The sequence below is a fragment of the Mastomys coucha genome, unplaced genomic scaffold (assembly GCF_008632895.1).
Source record: "Mastomys coucha isolate ucsf_1 unplaced genomic scaffold, UCSF_Mcou_1 pScaffold6, whole genome shotgun sequence".
Taxonomy (NCBI): Eukaryota; Metazoa; Chordata; class Mammalia; order Rodentia; family Muridae; genus Mastomys; species Mastomys coucha.
This window is the reverse complement of record NW_022196912.1, coordinates 2359192-2379178: the sequence shown is the minus strand read 5'-3', so window position 1 is coordinate 2379178 and position 19987 is coordinate 2359192. Positions and strand designations below refer to the sequence as shown.

The window sequence follows — 19987 nt, the reverse complement described above, 5'->3', positions numbered from 1 at the left end:
AAAGGAAAGGAAAGGAAAGGAAAGGAAAGGAAAGGAAAGGAAAGGAAAAGAAAGGAAAGGAAAGGAAACTGGGAGAACCAAAGGAGAAAGATAACTGCTTAATGATGACGTAAAGATGAGTGGTTGTGGCATCTCCAACATTCCCAAACCAAGTTTCCATGCCATGCATCATGAATGGTTAGAGACTGGCTGAGCCTGCGGTCACTCCGGCCAGCCACCATTTTCTTATCTCTTGTTAACCACAGCTGGATGCAAAAAAAAAAAAAGAAAGAAAGAAAGAAAGAAAAAAAAATTTTTTTGAAACGTTAACGATGTCCCTACAGGTGAGTTCGAAAACAGAGGTTGACAGGAACAGGTAAAAAATAAGAAAGTCAACAACAGATGAAAAGAAGGAGGTCAAGGTAAGCAGAAGAGTACCAACCGCAGTTCCTCTTTTGTTAATGATGTCTACAGTTAAAAGAAAGAAAGAAAACACACGGCAAACCCAAAATAAGAAACAATTAGAATGATATCTACCGAACAATGTAGTTTGTTTACCATAGCGTGTCCAATGCCTGAGTGCTTTGTGGAGAAGGGGGGAGAAAGGAAATTAAAAACTGTGAACAGAATAACGATCGATCGTTACTTAAAAAATATGATGGTCTCTACCATGTTAGTACATTTTTTTGATTCAGGTAACGGTTAGTAGAATGAAACATTCCATGAATGACATGTTAGTTATTAAGCATGTTAGTAACATAGAAAAAGGGCAAAAAAATTTTACAAGAAAAAGCAGACTAACAAATAGGCCTCCACAGAGGAGACGGTCTTTTCCTGCCCTTGTTCGTCTCTTGCTACTAGAAACAGACACATGGCACTGCTCCCTTATTCTTCCTGAGGACCACTGAGAGCCATTATAAACATATGCAAAGAATTCATTCAAAGGCCTGAAGCCTATCAGCTGGCCCTTGTCACCCTGGGTCCATCAATGCCCCCCTCCACACCCACACCCAGTCCCAGCAAATTAGTAGGAATCAATTGGCTTTGCCCTACTACTCAATTTTACAGCATACAAGGACTCCTCCTCAATTCCAAAACTTCCTTCGGTCATATTGATGGACTTTAGGGTCACAGTATACTGCAATGAAACAGAGCAGAGATCCTGACACACATAATGAGTAGAATGGACTTGTTTGTAATCTCTCCTGCTGCACATGCACCCTGGCTGCATAAACTTGTTTTCCTGGAGCTATGAAGAATTCTCAACTTGCTTTGTAACCTGAGCAAAGGCAAATCTAGAAAGTGGGCTCCTCAAGGCCCACCCTTCCTTCTTTGATCATCTCAGATGAGCCTCCAGTCTCTTGGTGAGAAAATGAGAGAAAAAAAAATGAAAACAGAAACCAAAGAGACAGACTTACAGGAAACTCATGGTCTATAACCAGGCTGACTGTGGCTGCCCACTCCCAACACAGTGGGAAGCATGTGGCTCCTCCCATGCCCGTGGGCATCTGAAAAGCCTTAGAAACTCTCAGATTTTTTAAGTTTTGCTTGTCTGCCTGAATGTAACTAAATCTCCCTGCCTAAGCAACTTTTTCTTGTCTAGCTCAGATAGTTGAAGTCTCTCAGAAGCAGGAAGGAAAGGGTTAGTTAACAGCCCAGAAAGAGGGCCATTTTAGTAAAGGAAAACCAGAGTCAATCGGTCATTCTTGCAACTGTTTAGAGAAACAACAAATACATTAAGGATATTAGTTTTCGATTAACATTTACCATTCAAAAATTAGTCACTGTCAACACTTAAGAAAATGATACATTATAAAATAAAATATCATATAATCAGAACTCATAATGATGAAAATATGAAAACAATCTAATTGGCTTTCAGCATATACTGTAATATGTCTATTAAAAACATATAGTATATGTAGACTCATGATTCAGTAAAAAGTGTGAATTTTCTAGTATATAGACCTGTGTAAGAATTTAAATATGTAAATATGCATATGTTCCAATAGAAGAGGATGAAGTGACTTTTCATATCATTCATAGCTTAAGTTAAAGTATCTGTGCTAAGTTAAAAATATCTTCATAAACAAAAACTTTCAGAATATAGGTTACACACAATATTGATCTTTTCCCCTCAGGGACATTTTATGTTCCCATTTTGGGTTGAAAAGGGGAGGGGATAGGAATTGATGCAATCCCAAGTGACAAAACAAAGGTTTTTCTTTGTTTCTTTGTTTGTTTGTTTGTTTTTTAGAACTACATAAAAGGAAGTGTAATTTAATGACCTCAATGTGCATGCTTCCAAATGATCTCTATGAAAACTATAATTTTAAATAAAAAAAAACAAAAAATCAAAATCATACACATTACAGGAAGGGTAGGTCACAGGGATATCCTTGCAGCCCCCTGGAAAAAACCCTTTGTCACTGTACTAAAATAGCCTTTGGGCCCCCAGAACTTTCTAGATATGCCCCTGCTCAAGTGTGGTAGGAAAATTCATCTCAGAAGGAAAAGCTAATCTGAGGAGCCCTATATCATGTGGGTAGGGTTTTCAAGTACCACACAGACAGCTCTAAGTTCCACAGGCAAAGCTGTAGCAAGAAACAAAGGCAGTTACTGTCTTATCCACTGCGTTGTTACCTGACGCAGATTCCTGGTGACTTTCACATCATGCCAGGCATTATCATTAAATTTTCCATTCACAGGCTCCACTAGTGCTTCAAAGGCCCCTGAGCCCAAATTAATGACCAGAGAGACAGCTCCATTTTTCAAGGCAAGGTTGACATAATCAGCTGATTTCCCTGTGTGAAGCATCAGTCCATTCCTCTGAAGAGTTTTAAAGGATAGAGTTATTTCATCGCTGCTGCTTTGAATGGGGTTTTGAGATAAGTCATAGCAGAAGTATTCAGATCCCTTGAATGTGGCAATATACTCTTCTTTTCCTAGAAGAAAACAGATATATACATGCAAAAGTCAGAAAGTATACTACTCAAGATAATAGACCTTAACAAATATAACAACTAATGAACTCTGCTGTACATATATTCAGGACAAAAGTGGGCACTAGGTGGCAGTATACTTTAAATAAACCCCTTCAAGGGGTGGGACATCAACTACAGTAGCTAAAAGTGACATTCTTGAAAAGTCAATTTTTAAGTAGTGCTGCAATAACTCTTGGTATTTTGTCTAAACTCCACCAGCACAGATAACTGGCAGTAGCCAGGTACGCTCCTCCCGTGGTTACCTGGCAAAGGCCAGGTAAGCCTGGCCCTATAAAAACGGCTGCTTGCCCCTCCTCTCTCTTACTCCTGCCTCTCTCCCTTGCCTCTTGCCCCTTTGTTCCCCTTCTCTCCCCATTCCCTCCCCCCACTCCCACCTCTACGTGGTCATGGCCAGCCCCTACTTCTCTACTCTCTCCTTCTCTCTGCCTTTCTCTGCCTCTGCTACTCTTTTAACTCCCCTCCCAGTGCCCTAAATAAACTCTATTCTATACTATACCTGTGTATGTCTGGGCCCTGGGGTGGGGGTGGGGGATGCCTCGGCATGGGCCCACTGAGGATTCCCTTCCCCTACACCTTGCCAGAACAAATTCTTATAGCTCATTTTCTTTTTATGATCACAACAGCTCTGATCAGACAAGGTAGCTCTGTGTTATCTTTAGGGCATGAATCAGGTACCATAAATGCATATGGGATGGGTCTGATTCCAATGTTTGCAACATTTGCACCATCCAACTGAGAAATTAGCTTTCAGGGAGACATTTATATTCTAATGTCTTTCTCAATGAAGATACAAGTATTTTCAACACAGAAAGATGATACTTTTTTTAGTAACAGGGAGAAGAAGGGTGAAAGAATGAATTTGATTTGGAAGTAAACTGATCTCCTACAGAGTGTGTATATGCTCCCTCCAGCATGGATGAAGGAATTATACACAAGTCTGATGCAGTCAGCTGGAAGGTTCATTCCCTATTCTTACCAAGCAGATGGTAGGGCTGGCTGCAATGAGACTGGTAAAAGTTCCAGAACAACATCATAGAAGCAGCATGCAAATGAAGTCTCAACATTCTCAACATGGCTCTCTCTTTCATATAATTAGAAGTTTCAATGTGGATCCCACCACATGCCAGACAGATCAAACAGAAATGTGGCCATTTGGAAAAGCAGCCTTCCCTCACCAGTGCAGCAAAGTAACCAAAGGATGATGTAAGTCAAATGTTCCCATGACTTCCCACAAAATGAGGGGAATGAACCAAAATTCATGTAAACAAAAACAACAAAAGTTCTAAAGAAACAAAAATCCAAAACAACAACAACAACAAAAGAGGACTATGTTTAGCAATCAGCTTGTGATATACCCTGAAGAGAATTGTAAGTGCTATCAAAAAAAAAATCTGGTTTGCTGGCAACAACATACCATCTCTATTAGCACATTGAAATATTCAGAAACCAGAATGAGTTTTACTCTTCCTCTGGTAAAAGATTTTTGCTTTCTGTCCTATTTTGTTTGAGACAGTCAATAAGTAGATCAGGCTAACCTCCAGCTAATAATCCTCCTGCCTCAGCTTCCTGAGTACTAGGATCATAGTGATGTGCTTCAAAGCCTACCAAGGCAATGGCCACTATTGTTTACTCATGGCATAGAATCAGAGCTCAGTTCAAGAGTTTATCTCCTTAAAGCTAGATAAAACATTGATAGATGGTGTCACTAGCCCCATCAGAATCCCCAGTGACTTCTGGCAAATAATTAGTGAAATCTAGTATTCATGAAAAAGAAAACACATTCTTAAAAAAAAGAGAGAGTTACATGAAAGACAACCTAATCCATAATAAAATGTTGCCTTATTTTACACATCTAAAGGCAGTTCAGCCCCTCTCAGGAATTGGATCCAGTGTTGGATTTTAGTGATGTACAATTCATGTGTAAGGATAACCAGAGTGGAGCCACTTGAGTCTCTAGAGAGTTGAATTTGACAACTGTTTCAGTACTGGGAACCACAAAAATATGCATTTAGATTTTATTTTGACCACTTGTAACTGTCATATTACTGAATGAAATTATACATCTTTTAAAACTTTCAGTGTCTGAAATGATTAGTGATACTGATCCTCCAGAACTGGTGTGAACTTAAAAGGCAAAGTCAGACAGCATTACATTATCTAGTAATGCTGGTAAATGGCACATATCTTCGTCATTGCCCTAAGAACTCAGCCTAAGAAGGAGTCCTGTCTGCTGCTTCCCATCCACATATTTGGGATTCAAAATATTGAACTATTGGAAGTAGTAGAGTTCCTAATATTCAACTGCTATACTTTTATTTTCTGGTGAGTTCTGTGAAAGGTTAAGCTTTGTAAGGAGCAAAGAAACCCAACCGCAAACACACATATTCCTTTTAATGAGCCCTGGAGAATCAAAGCATTAAAAATTTAATTTACAAACTTGCAAAGTTGAGTGTCAGTCCAGAACAACAGGCATCAACCCAGGTCCTTGTCTCCTCTTCCTCATTGGCCTGGGAATTGTCAGGTAGCAATCTCATGGGGTATCTGACATTTCCCTTTGCTACTCCCATTTATGTCCCAAAGAAGAGGTCAAGTATGCTCATCTCTTCCTTTACATCCTGTTCCTTTCCAGGGTCTCAACCACCAACCAAGGACTGCACATGGTGGGTCTGATGGTTCTGCAGCATGTGTATAGTAGAGGATTGCAAATTCGATCATCAATAGGAGGAGAGGACCTCGGCCCTGTGAAGGTTCTGTGCTCCAGTGTAGGGGAATGCCAGGGCCAATAAGTGGGAGAGGGTGGGGTGGCAGGCATGGGAAGGAGGGAGGCAACAGGGGTTTGTTCTTGTTGGTTTTGTTTGTTTGTTTGTTTGTTTGTTGGAGGGGAAACTGGGAAAGGAGAAATTTACGTGTAAATAAAGAAAATATCTAAAAAAAAAAAGCTTATCAGACACATAAATTGTTATGTCTGCGTGTCATTATGAATGCTTGACTGTTAATAGTTTTCTACTCTTCATCAAACTTGTAGTTTGATGGAAGGATAGGTAGACTAGCAGCATTAGCATGATTCTAGTATTTTATAGTCATTTGCAGTTGTACTTCAAGGCATTTTTGAAATTGTACCATTATTATTTTTTTCCATACAGAAAGCTGTATGTATATACATTCAATTTTTTTATACTAGCTGTGGGTTTTCTTCTTTCTCTTTATAAGTCTGTACATGCTATATACTTGTGGAAAGAGTTCACTTGCCAACATTGAGCTCGAAATGCTCAAATAATGCAAGAATATAAACAGCACAATTACAAAAGAGAGCACAATCCGACATTTATGTTTTCAAGCAATTTGATTGGCTAGAGAGCATTCTGCTTGGCTGAATAATACCACTTCTTGAATCAGTGGCTGCAATTCATAATACATTCACTTATATATCACAATGCAAGGTCTTTAGTCTCAAGAATAGGACATAGTGCACATTCACCAGCATAAACGTTTTTGTGTTTTAATTTGCATTTGTTGTTAGTAAACCAAATCCCATGGTGAAAGAAGTAAATTCCATTAAGAAAGTACTGGCATTGGCACAGTGGGAAATTATATTTGAAATAGTTTTTATCTCATATTTGACAGAAGTAGCTTTTATTTCTACCCCCTCATACTATGTATTCTCCATACCAACAAATCATACCAAATCCATACCAAATCATATCAAATCCATACCAAAAATTCTAAAAATGCATAGCTCCTCTAACTAAAGAGCATAGATTAAAAATCTATGTGTCTTAGGTGCTTGGGGCCTATAGACAATACACATCCATCCCACTGATATTGCCTCCCTCTCTTTTTGTAATATAAAAATTATTCTAAATTGACTTCATTATCCACTAATGAAACATCACCGAAACTCAAAATTTTCAGTGCACAGATAAGAAAACTCAGTTCCTTTGAAAAAAAAAAAAAACTTGGCAAAGGCTGTTCAACTTTTGAATGGCTTGCATTAGGATCTCACTAACTCAAAACTCTATGTTCTTTCTATACACTTCTCTGTATGCCAAATGTTTTTGATAAGTTTGATTAAATCCATTCATAGTTTCTGATGGAAGAAAATAGTCATTTTATAGAATGAAGGATAGACAGTTTTCACAACCTGATGTTCCATTCTAATATAATCTTCTATGAACCCAAGTTTATTAACTCTTAGGGAAAATTCCTAAAAATAAAGCTTTAAATTTTTGATGTCATCAAAAGTATTTTCCAGCTCTTATTCCATGTGAAGTAATTATCCTAACTACTTCAGAATATTTAAACTAATATTAAACTTCTCAGCCTCAATGCTTGATTTCAATTTTGACACACTCTTCTACTAAGCATTTGAGTCTAGATGTTAGATAGTCCTACATAAAAAACACATTTTTTTTTATTTTAGTCGATTGCATTGCCCCAATGTCTACCTAATTCTGTACTACTACTATGATCAGCATGAGTCTGGAAATTTTGCCTGCCAAGTATATCAAGAAAGAAGAAAAGACAAACATGAGGATGCATTGAAAAACTGGTATTAAGTGGACTGAATGCTCTGATGAAGCTGAAGTACACTTGATAGTAAATAGCATGCTTATTGTGTAAATTGAAATGTAGAAGCAGAGTTATTGAATATTGCCAAACAACAAGGAAGGATATTACATATAAATAAACAGGGAAACAAAGTATATCTGAAAGAATAAGAGGGCCATTACATAAAGATAAACAATGAGGTGGGTTTATATAAGAGTAAAACCCAGGAGACAGGTTTAGCCAATCTCAGTAGAGCAGCCTCTGTAGGGGAGCAGTAGCAAGGCCATAAGCATGAAGGAGAGGAAGATCTGGTAGACATTTTCTGCACACACTATCAGCATCCTCAAATGCACCTGGAAAAGGCTTTGCCGCCATTTTAGTCTCAACTGAGAATGCTTGACATTACAATGGTCCTTGATATGGCTGTTCCCATTTCAACACTATGCATTCATTCTGGACTTCTTTGGATTCCCTTTACTCTCTACATAATATTTTACAATGGAAAGGAAATCAGATATATGTCATGGATCTTCGCAATGAGGTAAAATCACGGACATCGATCCATTAGGCTGTGGCAATATGACAACATACCTAATATTTAAAAGGTTATTAGTTTAAACTCATGATGAAATTACCAAAGGCTTAAAAAGTAATGATGCCTGGAACTGAAATCAATCCACATCATAACCTTTGGCCTGGTTGCTGGGATGACTAATATATTGGGGTGGTAGAGAAAAAGGGGTTGAGAGATGCCAGAGGCATCTAGTGTGTGATAGTATGGCTCTCTATATTAATTTAGTTATGAGAAAATCACAAAATTGAAGCTCCTTTAGGCTTTTATGTGGTTTGCTTGTTTATAGTGTCATCATGCTTGTGCATCACTTGATTAACTAGTAGTCATCTAGATTAAGTGGGAATGTCTAAGTGAGCTTACATTCTCTCCTGTTTTAACAATATACAATATATTATCAGATCATCCTTTTACACACAGCTGAGTTGGCAAAAGGTGTCTTTTAAAGAGCTAATCCTTGACTGCATTCGCACTCTCCCCTGAAAAAAAATAAAAGAAAACAAAAGAGCTAATCCTTTTGTAAAATGGCATGAATGAATACAAAGCTTCCTTAGAATACACAAAAAGCTAAGAATACTTACTGATATTGCTCCTTGTCTTCTCAAATGTTACATCATCTGTCAAGCAATAACAGCTATATATAACACTAGGACTAAGCACAAGACCTAACAAACCAAAATCAACCAGCTAAGCTAAATTATTATTTGTTGCTTACAAATAGTTAATTCACTAAATTATTATAGAGAGAGTCACACTATCACATACTAGATGGGTTGTACCAGCTTCTCTATGTCCTTTGTCCTCTACCACCTGGCATATTATAATCATCCCAGCAGCCCCGCCAAAGGTAACTAGTTATAATGAGGAGTGAACTCAGGTCCAGGCTTCATAGCCATTCTCTAGCATTCATTTCATTACACAGACATATGTGGCTCAGTAGTGTTTGTACTTTGTTTTGGTTTGGTTTTGGTTTGACTTTCTGTAAAGCCCTCAAATGAACATTCAACATTCTTCTCAGTCCTTGAAATGTCTGCCTTGTACAGTCTTGAGCAACTGTTAAGAATCTGATGAAAAGAATATAGGTACCAAATATCTCACCACAAACTTGAAAAAAATAGGGATATTACACTTTAAGGAGAAGGAATGGAAGGAAGTTTTGGAAGAAAATAAAGACACAAAACAAAGTCTGGTCCCAAAATAGTTTATAAGACGAGCCAGTGCCTCATGCATCAGCAGCTTCTCCCTGACAAGCTCATCTTTCTTTAACAGGTTGACACATCTGCAACTCTAATGTACCAATACCAAATTCTGCTTTCCTTGCTGCTATACTACAATAAGCAATTGGCTCAGGATTTTAACCCAGCCAAACACTGAATAAAGGTCTCACCACAAAAGTCTCCTCACCACAAGTCTTTAAACTTATTTTGCATGTGTTTCCTTCAAGTCTTATTTCAATATGTGGAGAAAGAATTTTTCTTGTCTTCCTCATTTACAACTGCTTATTTGGCTAATTAAAGGATTTTGGGAGGAATGAATGAGCAGATTGAACACCTGCTCTGGCCGGCCTTGCTATTGTCGTCAGTGAGACAAATCTTTTATTCTTTGTCTAGTTCAGATTCCAGAAAGGCACAGAGGCAGCCCTTCAGCCCTTCCTAGCTCAGGTCAAAGTCCATTTTATACTTGCCGTTTTATACTTGTAACTTGAAAACATCAAAATTTTTCACAAAATAAAAAAGTTCTCTGCTTCTAAGCAATTCAGCAGTGAGCTGAGGACTCTGTCCTGTGTCTTAGCACATTTCAGGTGTCTCATAAGACAAAGTGGTTTGAAACCTTTGAGGTTTTCTTGGAAACAGAAAAGAATAATTTGACTTCTCTTGGAATAAGATCACATTCAGCAGAAAAGATCTCCTGGGCTCAAGGTCATGGATCTTGGCCCTGTGGATATTCAGTTATTCAGAAGAGCTACTCTATGCCTTCAAAGCCCTTCAGACACAGCTGCAGGTGCTGTCTGTGCAGCATCCCTGAGGGCCACTCTTCCATTTGTTTCATGATTTATTTTTCCTTCAGAATGTCCATTGTGCCTCCTGAAAGCCATTTCCCCTATCTATGTACATGTTTGTCCCCCTAGATGTTTTTAGTAAAGAGCTACCAGGATCTGTCAGGATCTATCTACACACACACACACACACACACACACACACACACACACACACACCTGGTTGCACTTCAAAATTTAAAGGTGTTTAGGCATTATTATATAATATACTGCTAATAAAATACATTATGAGAGACCAGAGGAAAAATTCATTAATGGAAGAAACTTCTTAAGGGCTTACTGATTGTGAGGCAGGATGTTAACTCCTTTGTGTGATCTTCTTGATGAATACAAAGGAGATACAGGCAAACAAAAAGGCCAAAGGAGCTAAATGAGATTAACTTGTGAAATTTTGTGATATGCTTCATAAGAATCTTTAAAGCTGACATGACATTTGAAGAGGAAGAGATGTGAAATTTGGAAATCTCACGGAAAACAAAACAAAACAAAACCATCAGAGCTGGGTGCAAAAATGAGTGATATCCTGCAGGGAAATATAAATCAATCTGCAGGGAACATCCCCAGTCAGAAGAAGAAAATATAAGTAAGATGGGAAGAGCACTGAGAAGTGCTTATCTCTGAACATGAATGGCTGATACACACATGAACTCACTGCAGTTTAAGCCAGCCAAAGCTCCATCATGGGAGACAGGTACCTCAGGAGGTGACTCTGCATCTGCAGGGCAGGCAGCACTAATTGAACTCAGTGAGTTGTGGAGAGAGAGGGTCAGGTCATGACCTTTGGAGGAAGATGTGTTTAGGAGCATAGTGCAAAGTTGCAAGTGAGTGTTGGGTTGTGTGAATATTTCTAAGAAATGTTGCATACAAATGTATGAATTTTCAAAGGCTTGAAAAAAAATCCAACAGTGGATGTAGCTCAGACTAAAATAGCAAGACAAAGATAATTAAGAGAAAGGGTTTGTTTCAGGCAGACTGTGAAAGGCCATAAGAAGATCCAAGAGACTGGGGATAAGAAGAAACCAGCAAGGGTCATCTGTGAGGCAGTGGTGTGACACTGGGCAGCAGAAGGTTAGAGTCAATCCTACCTTATGGATTTTTTGTGAATATTATTGTTTTGAGCAATGAGTCTTTTCAAAACTCGAGGACACACAGATTTCAATTTAAAATTATAAAAAGGCAAGAGAAAGAAAGCATGATTCACCTTCATACAGAAAATAAAATAGTGATGGAATAAGATGGTTTTTATTCTTATCCCATCAAATGGACTAACATTTGATCAGATTCATTATGGGAAGGGACATGGACATGTGGACAAAAAGAATATACAACCTAATCCATCTATCAAAGTGGAGGGCCAACCCATGGCATCTTTAAGTAATCAGCCCCTCTTCTCCTTAGATCTCATAAATAAGACATACTGCTGTAGCCTTAGACCATTTTCAGTGTAGGGATGTCAGGCACATCAGACATGCTTACTATGCTCACCAGGGTCATTCTCCACAGATTTTCCCAGAAAAGGAAAAAAAGGTAGAAACTTGTACCCAGAAGTCAGGGTTAGAACAAAAGATATTTTTAGTGGTTTGCGGTTTGCTTCTTTTTTGTTGTTGTTGTTATTTGTTTTGTGGTTTATTTTAAAATAGGAATTCTTTGGGCTGACTGCATACTCTCAATCTTCCTACATCAGCATTTGGAGATCATAGGTGTGTGTTATCATGCTCAGCGTCATTAGAGTTTTGTAGCCAAGTCTATTTACCAAGAGTTCCATGTCAGCCTTAAAATTGAGAACAACACATAAATGATTAAAATATCTAACTGTAATAATATGCTTAAAGGAATAAAATGATATAATACTAGAATACAACACCTCCCACAATCAGGGTTTGATGTCAGAGTTTTCTGCTATTTAAGAATTTAATCATTGTTCTATATTCTCAGCCATAGGACAGAATAATCTGTCCTCTCTGGTAGCATGTTGGCATTCCTTCTAGACTCCACCCAAAAGTTATGTAGCAACTTAACTGCAGGTTGGAACCTGGCTTAAGATAAAAATACTGGATTCTCCTGGGCTTTCTGTCCCTTTCTTTCTCTCTGGCCTCTTTCTCCCTCTCTATCCTTTTCCCTCCCCTCTTTCCCTCTCTCCCTCCCTCTCCCTCCACCCCTCCCTCTGTGTGTGTGTGTGTGCATGCGTGCACATGAGAGTGTCTGTGTGTGTCCTTCTCTATCCCTTCTCTTTCTCTGTCTCTGCTCCCTTCTCAACCCCTCTTCCCATGCCCCCAAATAAACTTCATGATACCTCAGCATGGGTCCACTAAGGTACCCCCTCCCACCATACCATAAAGCATTTTACAAAATATATCAGCCATTTAAAAATGTATTGATATTAAAATAAGGACAAAAAATACTTTTAAAATCAAATTAAGGAACAAAAACCACAGTATCTGTTAACTAACTTGTATCATTATAATTACATACTCATTGTATACATACACATTATGCACATCCATATGTGTCGTGTGTGTGTGTGTGTGTGTGTGTGTGTGTGTGTGTGTGTGTGTGTACACAGATAAGCATGGAGATATGAACACATTTTTGGAAGGAAGATTATTTCCTGTTATGATTTCTATGTTATAACTATTTGTTTTCTTATTTTCTTTAAATCTTTCTGTGCTTTCTAAGCTTTCTATAATGAAGAACTTTACAGCTTTTATAACCAGAAAAAAAGGCTAATAAGATTAAATGATGAATTCAAACTGATTTTGGCACATGCATGGACTCTTACAGAAATAGTTCCCTTTTACAAGTCAAGCCAGAGCCAAAATGATGTCCAAACCACATTAGGTTCTCCAGCTACACAGTTTTCAAAAATGACATAATGCAAGACCTCCCAAAGAGACCCTCTTCTCTTTCCCACAATGCTGTGTGTTTTGTTTTGTTTTGTTTTAGCAGTGTTTAACAGTTAGAAATGCTGAGAACCTGTCAATGAGACCATTAGTAGACAGTATTTCCTCTCACACTTCTGTCAGGGAAAAATCTCCCCAAAGATCTCTTTATGAGATATATCCCATGCTGACAAAACTCAAAGCAGAGTTAAAGCATGTGTTTGCAAGCATCTCCCAAATAATATTTACTTTAGCTTAACTTAACCACATTAATAAAGGCCACTTCTCATGGAATCCTCCAGAATCCCCTGTACTTGGAGTTTGTGGGAAGCAAGCAGCCAGAATCTCAAATGAAAGCACCTATCCTATCCTGTCTAAAGCTGGGCAGGAATACAAGACCAATAACCTCATCACCATTTTTTTTTTTAAATTTTTCTGTAATTTAAATATTCGGTCTATACAAAGCAAGCCAATTTTGTAGGTCAGAAAAGTTCAGAAAAGCCTCCTAATGTCTTTGAGTTCAGTAACTTCACACTCCACCATAGCGCACGGACCAACCCTTTTCCGTATACGAACCACGAAGTTCACTTTAGTAAGTTCACCTGTGTATTTGGTTGCAGACAGCCCCCTCCCAGAAGCCGCTTCCTCTATAAGATGCATATTCATGTAAACCTTTAAACGTAGTGGTCTTTGAATTTTTATTGTCACTCAATATGAATCCTCTGCCACCAAACGGCTATCTCTGTGAGGATGGTTTTCTCTGATTGCCCAGATGTTAATGAGCTAAACTTAAAATCCACTCTGACTCCCTATCCTTGATCAGCTTAATTTCTAACACAGCAGCTGAACTGTCTGTATTAGCTGAAGAGAGAAATCAATTGTCTGGCAAGGAACATTGCAGACACTGTAGGTAGTCTTACATACACATCAAAGAATTCAAAGCCAACAACCTAGGCATGCTGCAAAACTTCTGAGTTCTGCCTGGGTAGTTGTCTGAGGATGTTGCTGCCTTGGAAATAGTTCTAGGTTAGAGTATGGTTTTCTCACCTCTGCAACATTTCAGAAACCTATTAACATTTTGAGCCTGGATTTTAAGGAGAGATTAAACTCTGGTTTCCAGCATTATGTTCTCTCACTCCTAGACTTGATTGCTTTTGCTTTTTAATTGTAGTTTGAGAGTAGTATTATGTTTTGGCCTCCAGCTCTGTGACATTGAATAAGTTATTTGCCTCAGAAAGCAAGCTAAGTGGTAGTTTCAGTGAATATCACACTACTTAATAGGATGCTTCCATACACTTGGAGTTTATATAATAATGTCTGCGAATTCCTACCCAGGGACAAGAAATTGTGTGGATCCCTGTCCTTCTCTCCTTGCCCATCACACTTTCTGATTTGGCACTAATTTAACTGATTGATGGCTGTTAAATACATGACAGTATTGCCCTTTCTCCATCCCTAAAGTGAGGCTAAGTAAAGTGGCGTCTCTCATCTAAACATTTAAGAATAGTCAGAGATGGTATACATTCAGATGAGACTAGAACGGACACTAGATGTGCTCTGCTTGTCCGCCAGCTCCTTCTGTGGCTCAATTTTACCAATTTGGATAATAAAAAAAAAAAGAGTCCTCAGTTCTGAAGAATTTAAAGTACAGCAGCATTGATAATCTCTGGGTGGGCAGATGATTGACTGCCCACAGAAAAATGACTGTTGCGAAGAAATGTGTGGAAGTCACCATGTTTATCCACACTATTGTGGGGCATTTAGTAAAGTGGTTCTGACACAAGGAAAGATCCTGAGTGGAAATTCATGCTTTGGGAATGAATTCATTCATGTTTTTGCCATTAGACATATGGGAAAAATAATCTCAGCCACAGAAAGTGGGGTCTAAATGGCTCCTGACTTTACGTGACAACAGCTCTGTTTCTATAGAGACGGCATCATAACTCCTGATGGATGATAGTCCCGATGGCTTTTCCTGGCTCCTCATAAGAATCTGCTCTAAAGTTTGAGTGCTGTGTAAAAAATGCTTCCACTCAATAAACGCAGCAGGAAACATTCAGGTAAAACTATCTGCAGCAGCCCAGTACTTTACCACAGTCTTTAATGTCAAGTTGGTTTTTTTTATTCCAAATGTCAGGAAAACAAACACCTTTGTGTGAGTTCATTACAGTGCATGCCTAGGCAAACAGAAGCACAGGAGCTTTGCAAGTGACAGACAGTGGACCTAGGCTTGACTTGGCACCTCACTGGAATCTGGGTGCGAAAACACTTGCTAATACAAGCTATTAAAACAAGTCAACAAACAAAGCCGGCCTCTCACTGTGTTCTTAATTAACTGCTGATATTTTATACCAAACATGCCAATCAAGACATACAAAGTCATTTAAACACTGCTTTCATTTAAAAACTTTAAGGTACTTAAGTTTTTTGGCTAAAAATTTATCACAAGGAATAATATATAATCCATTTTAGCCAGTATTTGAAATTAAATTTAAGTAATAGGAACTGACACAATACAAACTCACTTCTAAATCATTTCAGGTATATTATGAATTAAGAGTTTTTAGTGAATATTCTAAAGCTAAGAGTACAATGACAGAGGTTCATTGAATAAGTCCATAATAATGACTCAAAAATATTATAAAAACAAAAGATTGGTTGTGGGAAAATAAGTAAGTTAAAATAGATTCATCATTAGGCATACTTTATTTCTAATTCTTTAGAAACAGAATTATCTAGATCTAGCACACATCTATGGTAATTCTTCTGACCAAGTTGGGAGAAAATAGTTGGAATTTCTATGAGCCTCAAGCTTTTATAAAAGAAAATAATTTCTACAATCACTGTGAACTTGCTGACAGGCACTGTCCCCTCCATTCTTTCTCTCCCTGAGCCCCACGCCATCATCTTCCCCTGCCTCACAATAGTGCGGTTAGTACAGCCAGTCCTAGGGCTTCAGGACTGTAATAAACGAGGAACAATTTTGTGGTCCTCATTACTCTTGTTAAAATAAGCACTGCACAACAATAGTCCACCCAGAGTTCCCCCGGGAAAAAATAGCAACCAAAAAACAACAACAACAAAAAACAAAAACAAAAAACAAAAAGCCACTAACATTCTATGCATAATGAACTCTATTTAAAAGAAGAGATTGTTCCAGAGTCTTAATTAGCTATTCTGTGACCACAGGACAAATATCCAAATCCAAATCCAAAGAGTTTTCCTGCAGACAGTGCAGACTACCTAAAAAGGAGAGGAGTCCCTGCTAGAACCAGAGGTTACCCAATAGTTTGCTATATTTGCATTTGATTTTCTTAAATATCTCTTCTACAGCTGACAGTACCAGTCATTCCAACACCTCCTTACATTAACTCCCGTTGAGCCTAGTTTACTTTATGTGAGCTATCTCTTTCATGTCCTTTTTATGAAACTTTAATGTATATCTAAATATCAAAAACATCACCTATTTTAAATATACAATTTAGTAAATTTGGGCAAATTGACAGCATAACAGACCCAATACTACAATGGTATTTCACATGTCCATTGTATCAAAAATAAACATTTTAACTAATTTAAAGTAATTTCTGATTCCAACCCTCAAGCTAACTTTATGAGCACTTGCCTTTCTCTCTAATGAGGCTTAACTTTTTTTAGACTGTTGCTTTGAATCATATAAAATGACCCACGCTTCAGTAAGTTTTGCTCATTAGTTCACATTGTAACCTATAGTATATGGACCAGTGTGGTGATTTGAGCAAAAATGACTCCCATGTGCTCATATATTTAAATGCTTAATTACCAGGAAGTGGAATAGTTTGAAAGGATTAGAAGGATTTGGAGGTATGGGCTTTTTGTAGGAAGTAGGTCACTGGGGGGCAGGTTTTAAAGTTTCAAAAATTCATGCAAGGCTCAGTCTTTCTGTCTACCTATAAATAGGATGTAGGTCTCAGCTCTTGCTCCAGCACCATGTCTGTCTGTATAGCCATGCTCCCTGTCATGATGATAATAAACTAAATCTCTGAAATTGTAAGCAAGTCCCAATTAAATGGTTTCTTTTTAACAGCTGCCTTAGTCATGGTTTCTCTTCCCAGCAATAGAGCCATGACATGTTCGTGTTTGTAGGTCAGAGAAGCTGAATTTTATATGGCCCCCTCACAGGGACATATTTATACTTTTTATGTGTATTTACTCTCAATGGACAATAGAGTCATTTCTATTTCATCTGTTATGACAAATGCTGCTATGCTGTGAATACTTACGTGAAAGTTTTGGTGTGGACATGTTTTCATCCTCCTATCTCAGGGCGAAGGAAGGGAAGTGCCAAGCCATATGCTGTGTCTACATTTAACATTTTGTGAAACTGCCAATCTGTTTCCTGAAAATTTACATCATCAGCAAAAGAGGGGTTTCCAGCAGTTCTGCCTCTTCACTACATTTGTTACAGACCATCCATTTTTATTACAGTGATCTCTGTGGCTGTGAAATTCATCTCACTGTGGTCTACATTTTCATTATCTTTGTGTTAATAATGAAGTCTATTTCGAATTTGTGTCTGAAATTTCTATTTTTAAGTCTTTTTCATTATACTATTCACTAAAAATTTGATGTCCCATTTTTCCTTAAACCTATTCGTGAGTGTGTGTATGTGTGTAGCCTTATATGTGTGTGCATGCACACACATGTGGAGGCCAGAGTTCAATGTCAGATCTCATCCTCAATTGCTCTCTATGTTATTTTTTAAGACAGAGTCTCTCTCTGAACCCGATTTCCAATTCAGCTAGACTTAGTGAGCAGTGATTCCCCAGGGATCCTTCCATCTCAAGCTCCCCAGTACTGAGATTACAGACATGTAAATACTTTTGGCATTGAACATGATGTTCAAGGGATTGAATTCAGATTTTAATGGCTGCACAGCAACCACCACATTGACTTTGCTCCTCTCCAGTCCTAAACTCATTTCTTCATCCATGTGAATAATGTTAATTCCTGGCCAAAGGTAATTAACTCCTATATCTACATGCATCCAGGAAATAGCTCATTCTGAATATATTTCTATGAAGTAGCCAATGACATGTTTGTGTTTGTAGGAGAGTCAGACAGGCTGAATTTCATATGTATAAGTAAATGATAAAAAAATGGCTTGACCTTACCTTCATTTTTCATTACTGTAAATAATGTATTGGTAAATCACAGTAATTTATATTTTAAGCAATATATTTGCACAGGATTATGTTTATCTGCTTTCCTATGTGCTTATAGACAATGTTAGATATTTGTAGTATATAACTACAAATTACCCTTCTGGCTTTGTGACATAATGGCTACAGTGAGAGCAAGCATCCTCATTGTTAATGGCCTTTTCCTTTCTTTAATTGGAAATTTCTTCTTAAATATAACTTGATCATATACAAAAAATATAAAAACACAACATTTTAAAACAAAATATACAAAAGACCAATAAGACAAATAATGCCCAAACAACTCAACATGAGACAAAAATAGAGTCAACAAAAACATCATTGATGGAAACTGATTTCCCTTTGGAAGCAGATGTCTTTGGGGACAGGTTCTAGGGTAGGGATGGGAGCCTGTGTTCATAGGCCCTGCTGAGCGCTGGGACAGCATCTGCCTTGAACCCGTGCAAGCAGCACCCTAAAGAAGAACTCTATACAAAGGAAGGTACAAATGATGCTTTAAAATCATCCAGTTCATGTGGTGCAAGTAAGTAACACTTGGTAAATAGGAAAATAAAGCAAAGAACAAAAGATCAAGAAAAGTCAAATTAATATACAACCAGAGGAAAGCTGTCAGAGCCTGTACAGTAGGAAAGCTGGGGAAAGTGAGATTATTCACTTTGTAGTGGTGCTATTAACTGGGGAGAAGCTTTTATCCAAATGGGATGGAACGAAGACCTAGACTGGTGAAGTCAGGTGCAGCTTTCTCCTGGAAAACCATGAAGGTAGCCCCAAAATATATTGTTCTTGCCTACATTTTTGTTTTCTATTTGTCTTCTGAGAAAAACAACAACAATAACAAGAGTAACAACACAATGAGAGCCTTTTCCCAGGAATTAGTAAGCAATGAGGAGGCCCTCATTGATACACTCTTATTTACCCTGCAGATCATTCTCCTGGTGTTTTGGCACCACTGCTTTCTGCATCCTAGATTTGTTCTAGCTTCTGTGTTTGGGATAAAAGTTTATGTTTTCCACTTCAATGATTTCTGAGAAGTTCTGATTACTAAAACCTGAACCAGTTTAGCCCTGGGAGACTGCTATGCTTGTTGGGATATAAAATTGTTAAACTGAATTGAAAGTGATTTACTAATTGCAAGAATCCTTTCCTGATATGACTCAGCTTAGAAGCTATACCTTAGCATCTTAGGAAGAGCTGTTGTGAAGACTGAATGGTTGTAGGGGTGTGTGTGTGTGTGTGTGTGTGTGTGTGTGTGTGTGTGTGTGTGTGTATTTTAGTTTTAGGAGAGTGGAAAAAAGAAAAGGCTAGAGGAGAACCCACTATGAAAGCTGGGACTACATGGTATGCATACCATTAATGACAATATGCTAAATATGCTACTTTAAATGTGTGAGGGGCACATATTATATATATAATGCATATATATGAAAAAATTCAGAGTGATGAAGAAAATCAACTATTAGGTCACTGATACTTTAAGGGTAAATTGACATGTAGATATTAAGAAATTAAATTCTAATTACTTTTTTCTATGATAATAAAAATACCAAGAATTCAAAAAGTATTGATGCAGGTTCCAGAAAGCTAGGGTAAATTATTACAAATATGTCAATTCTACCATCAGAATAAAGCCAGACCCAAGAACCGCTTATCTCTTCTATTGCTGTTCATATGACCTGGCTCACAAGCATGTTCTAAGATTTCTGAAATTGCCTTCAGTTTGGCGTCCTTTGACATTCAATGTTCCTACA

At 37.9% G+C, this 19987-nt stretch overlaps 1 protein-coding gene across 29 annotated transcripts in view; it reads right to left on the bottom strand.

The window, feature by feature from the left end:
- The window catches only part of Nrxn1 (neurexin 1), a 1104407-nt gene that overhangs the window by 715779 nt on the left and 368641 nt on the right, over nucleotides 1–19987 (bottom strand). For 18 of the 29 annotated variants that reach the window (XM_031356553.1, XM_031356556.1, XM_031356572.1 and 15 more), the window contains 2 exons: nucleotides 2623–2924; nucleotides 538–561 (listed from right to left, as the gene is read on the bottom strand). In XM_031356553.1, the coding sequence (XP_031212413.1) occupies nucleotides 538–561; nucleotides 2623–2924 (326 nt within the window). The remainder of the gene's footprint in view (nucleotides 1–537; nucleotides 562–2622; nucleotides 2925–19987) is intronic. The other 11 variants (XM_031356559.1, XM_031356565.1, XM_031356567.1 and 8 more) reach the window with 1 other exon arrangement.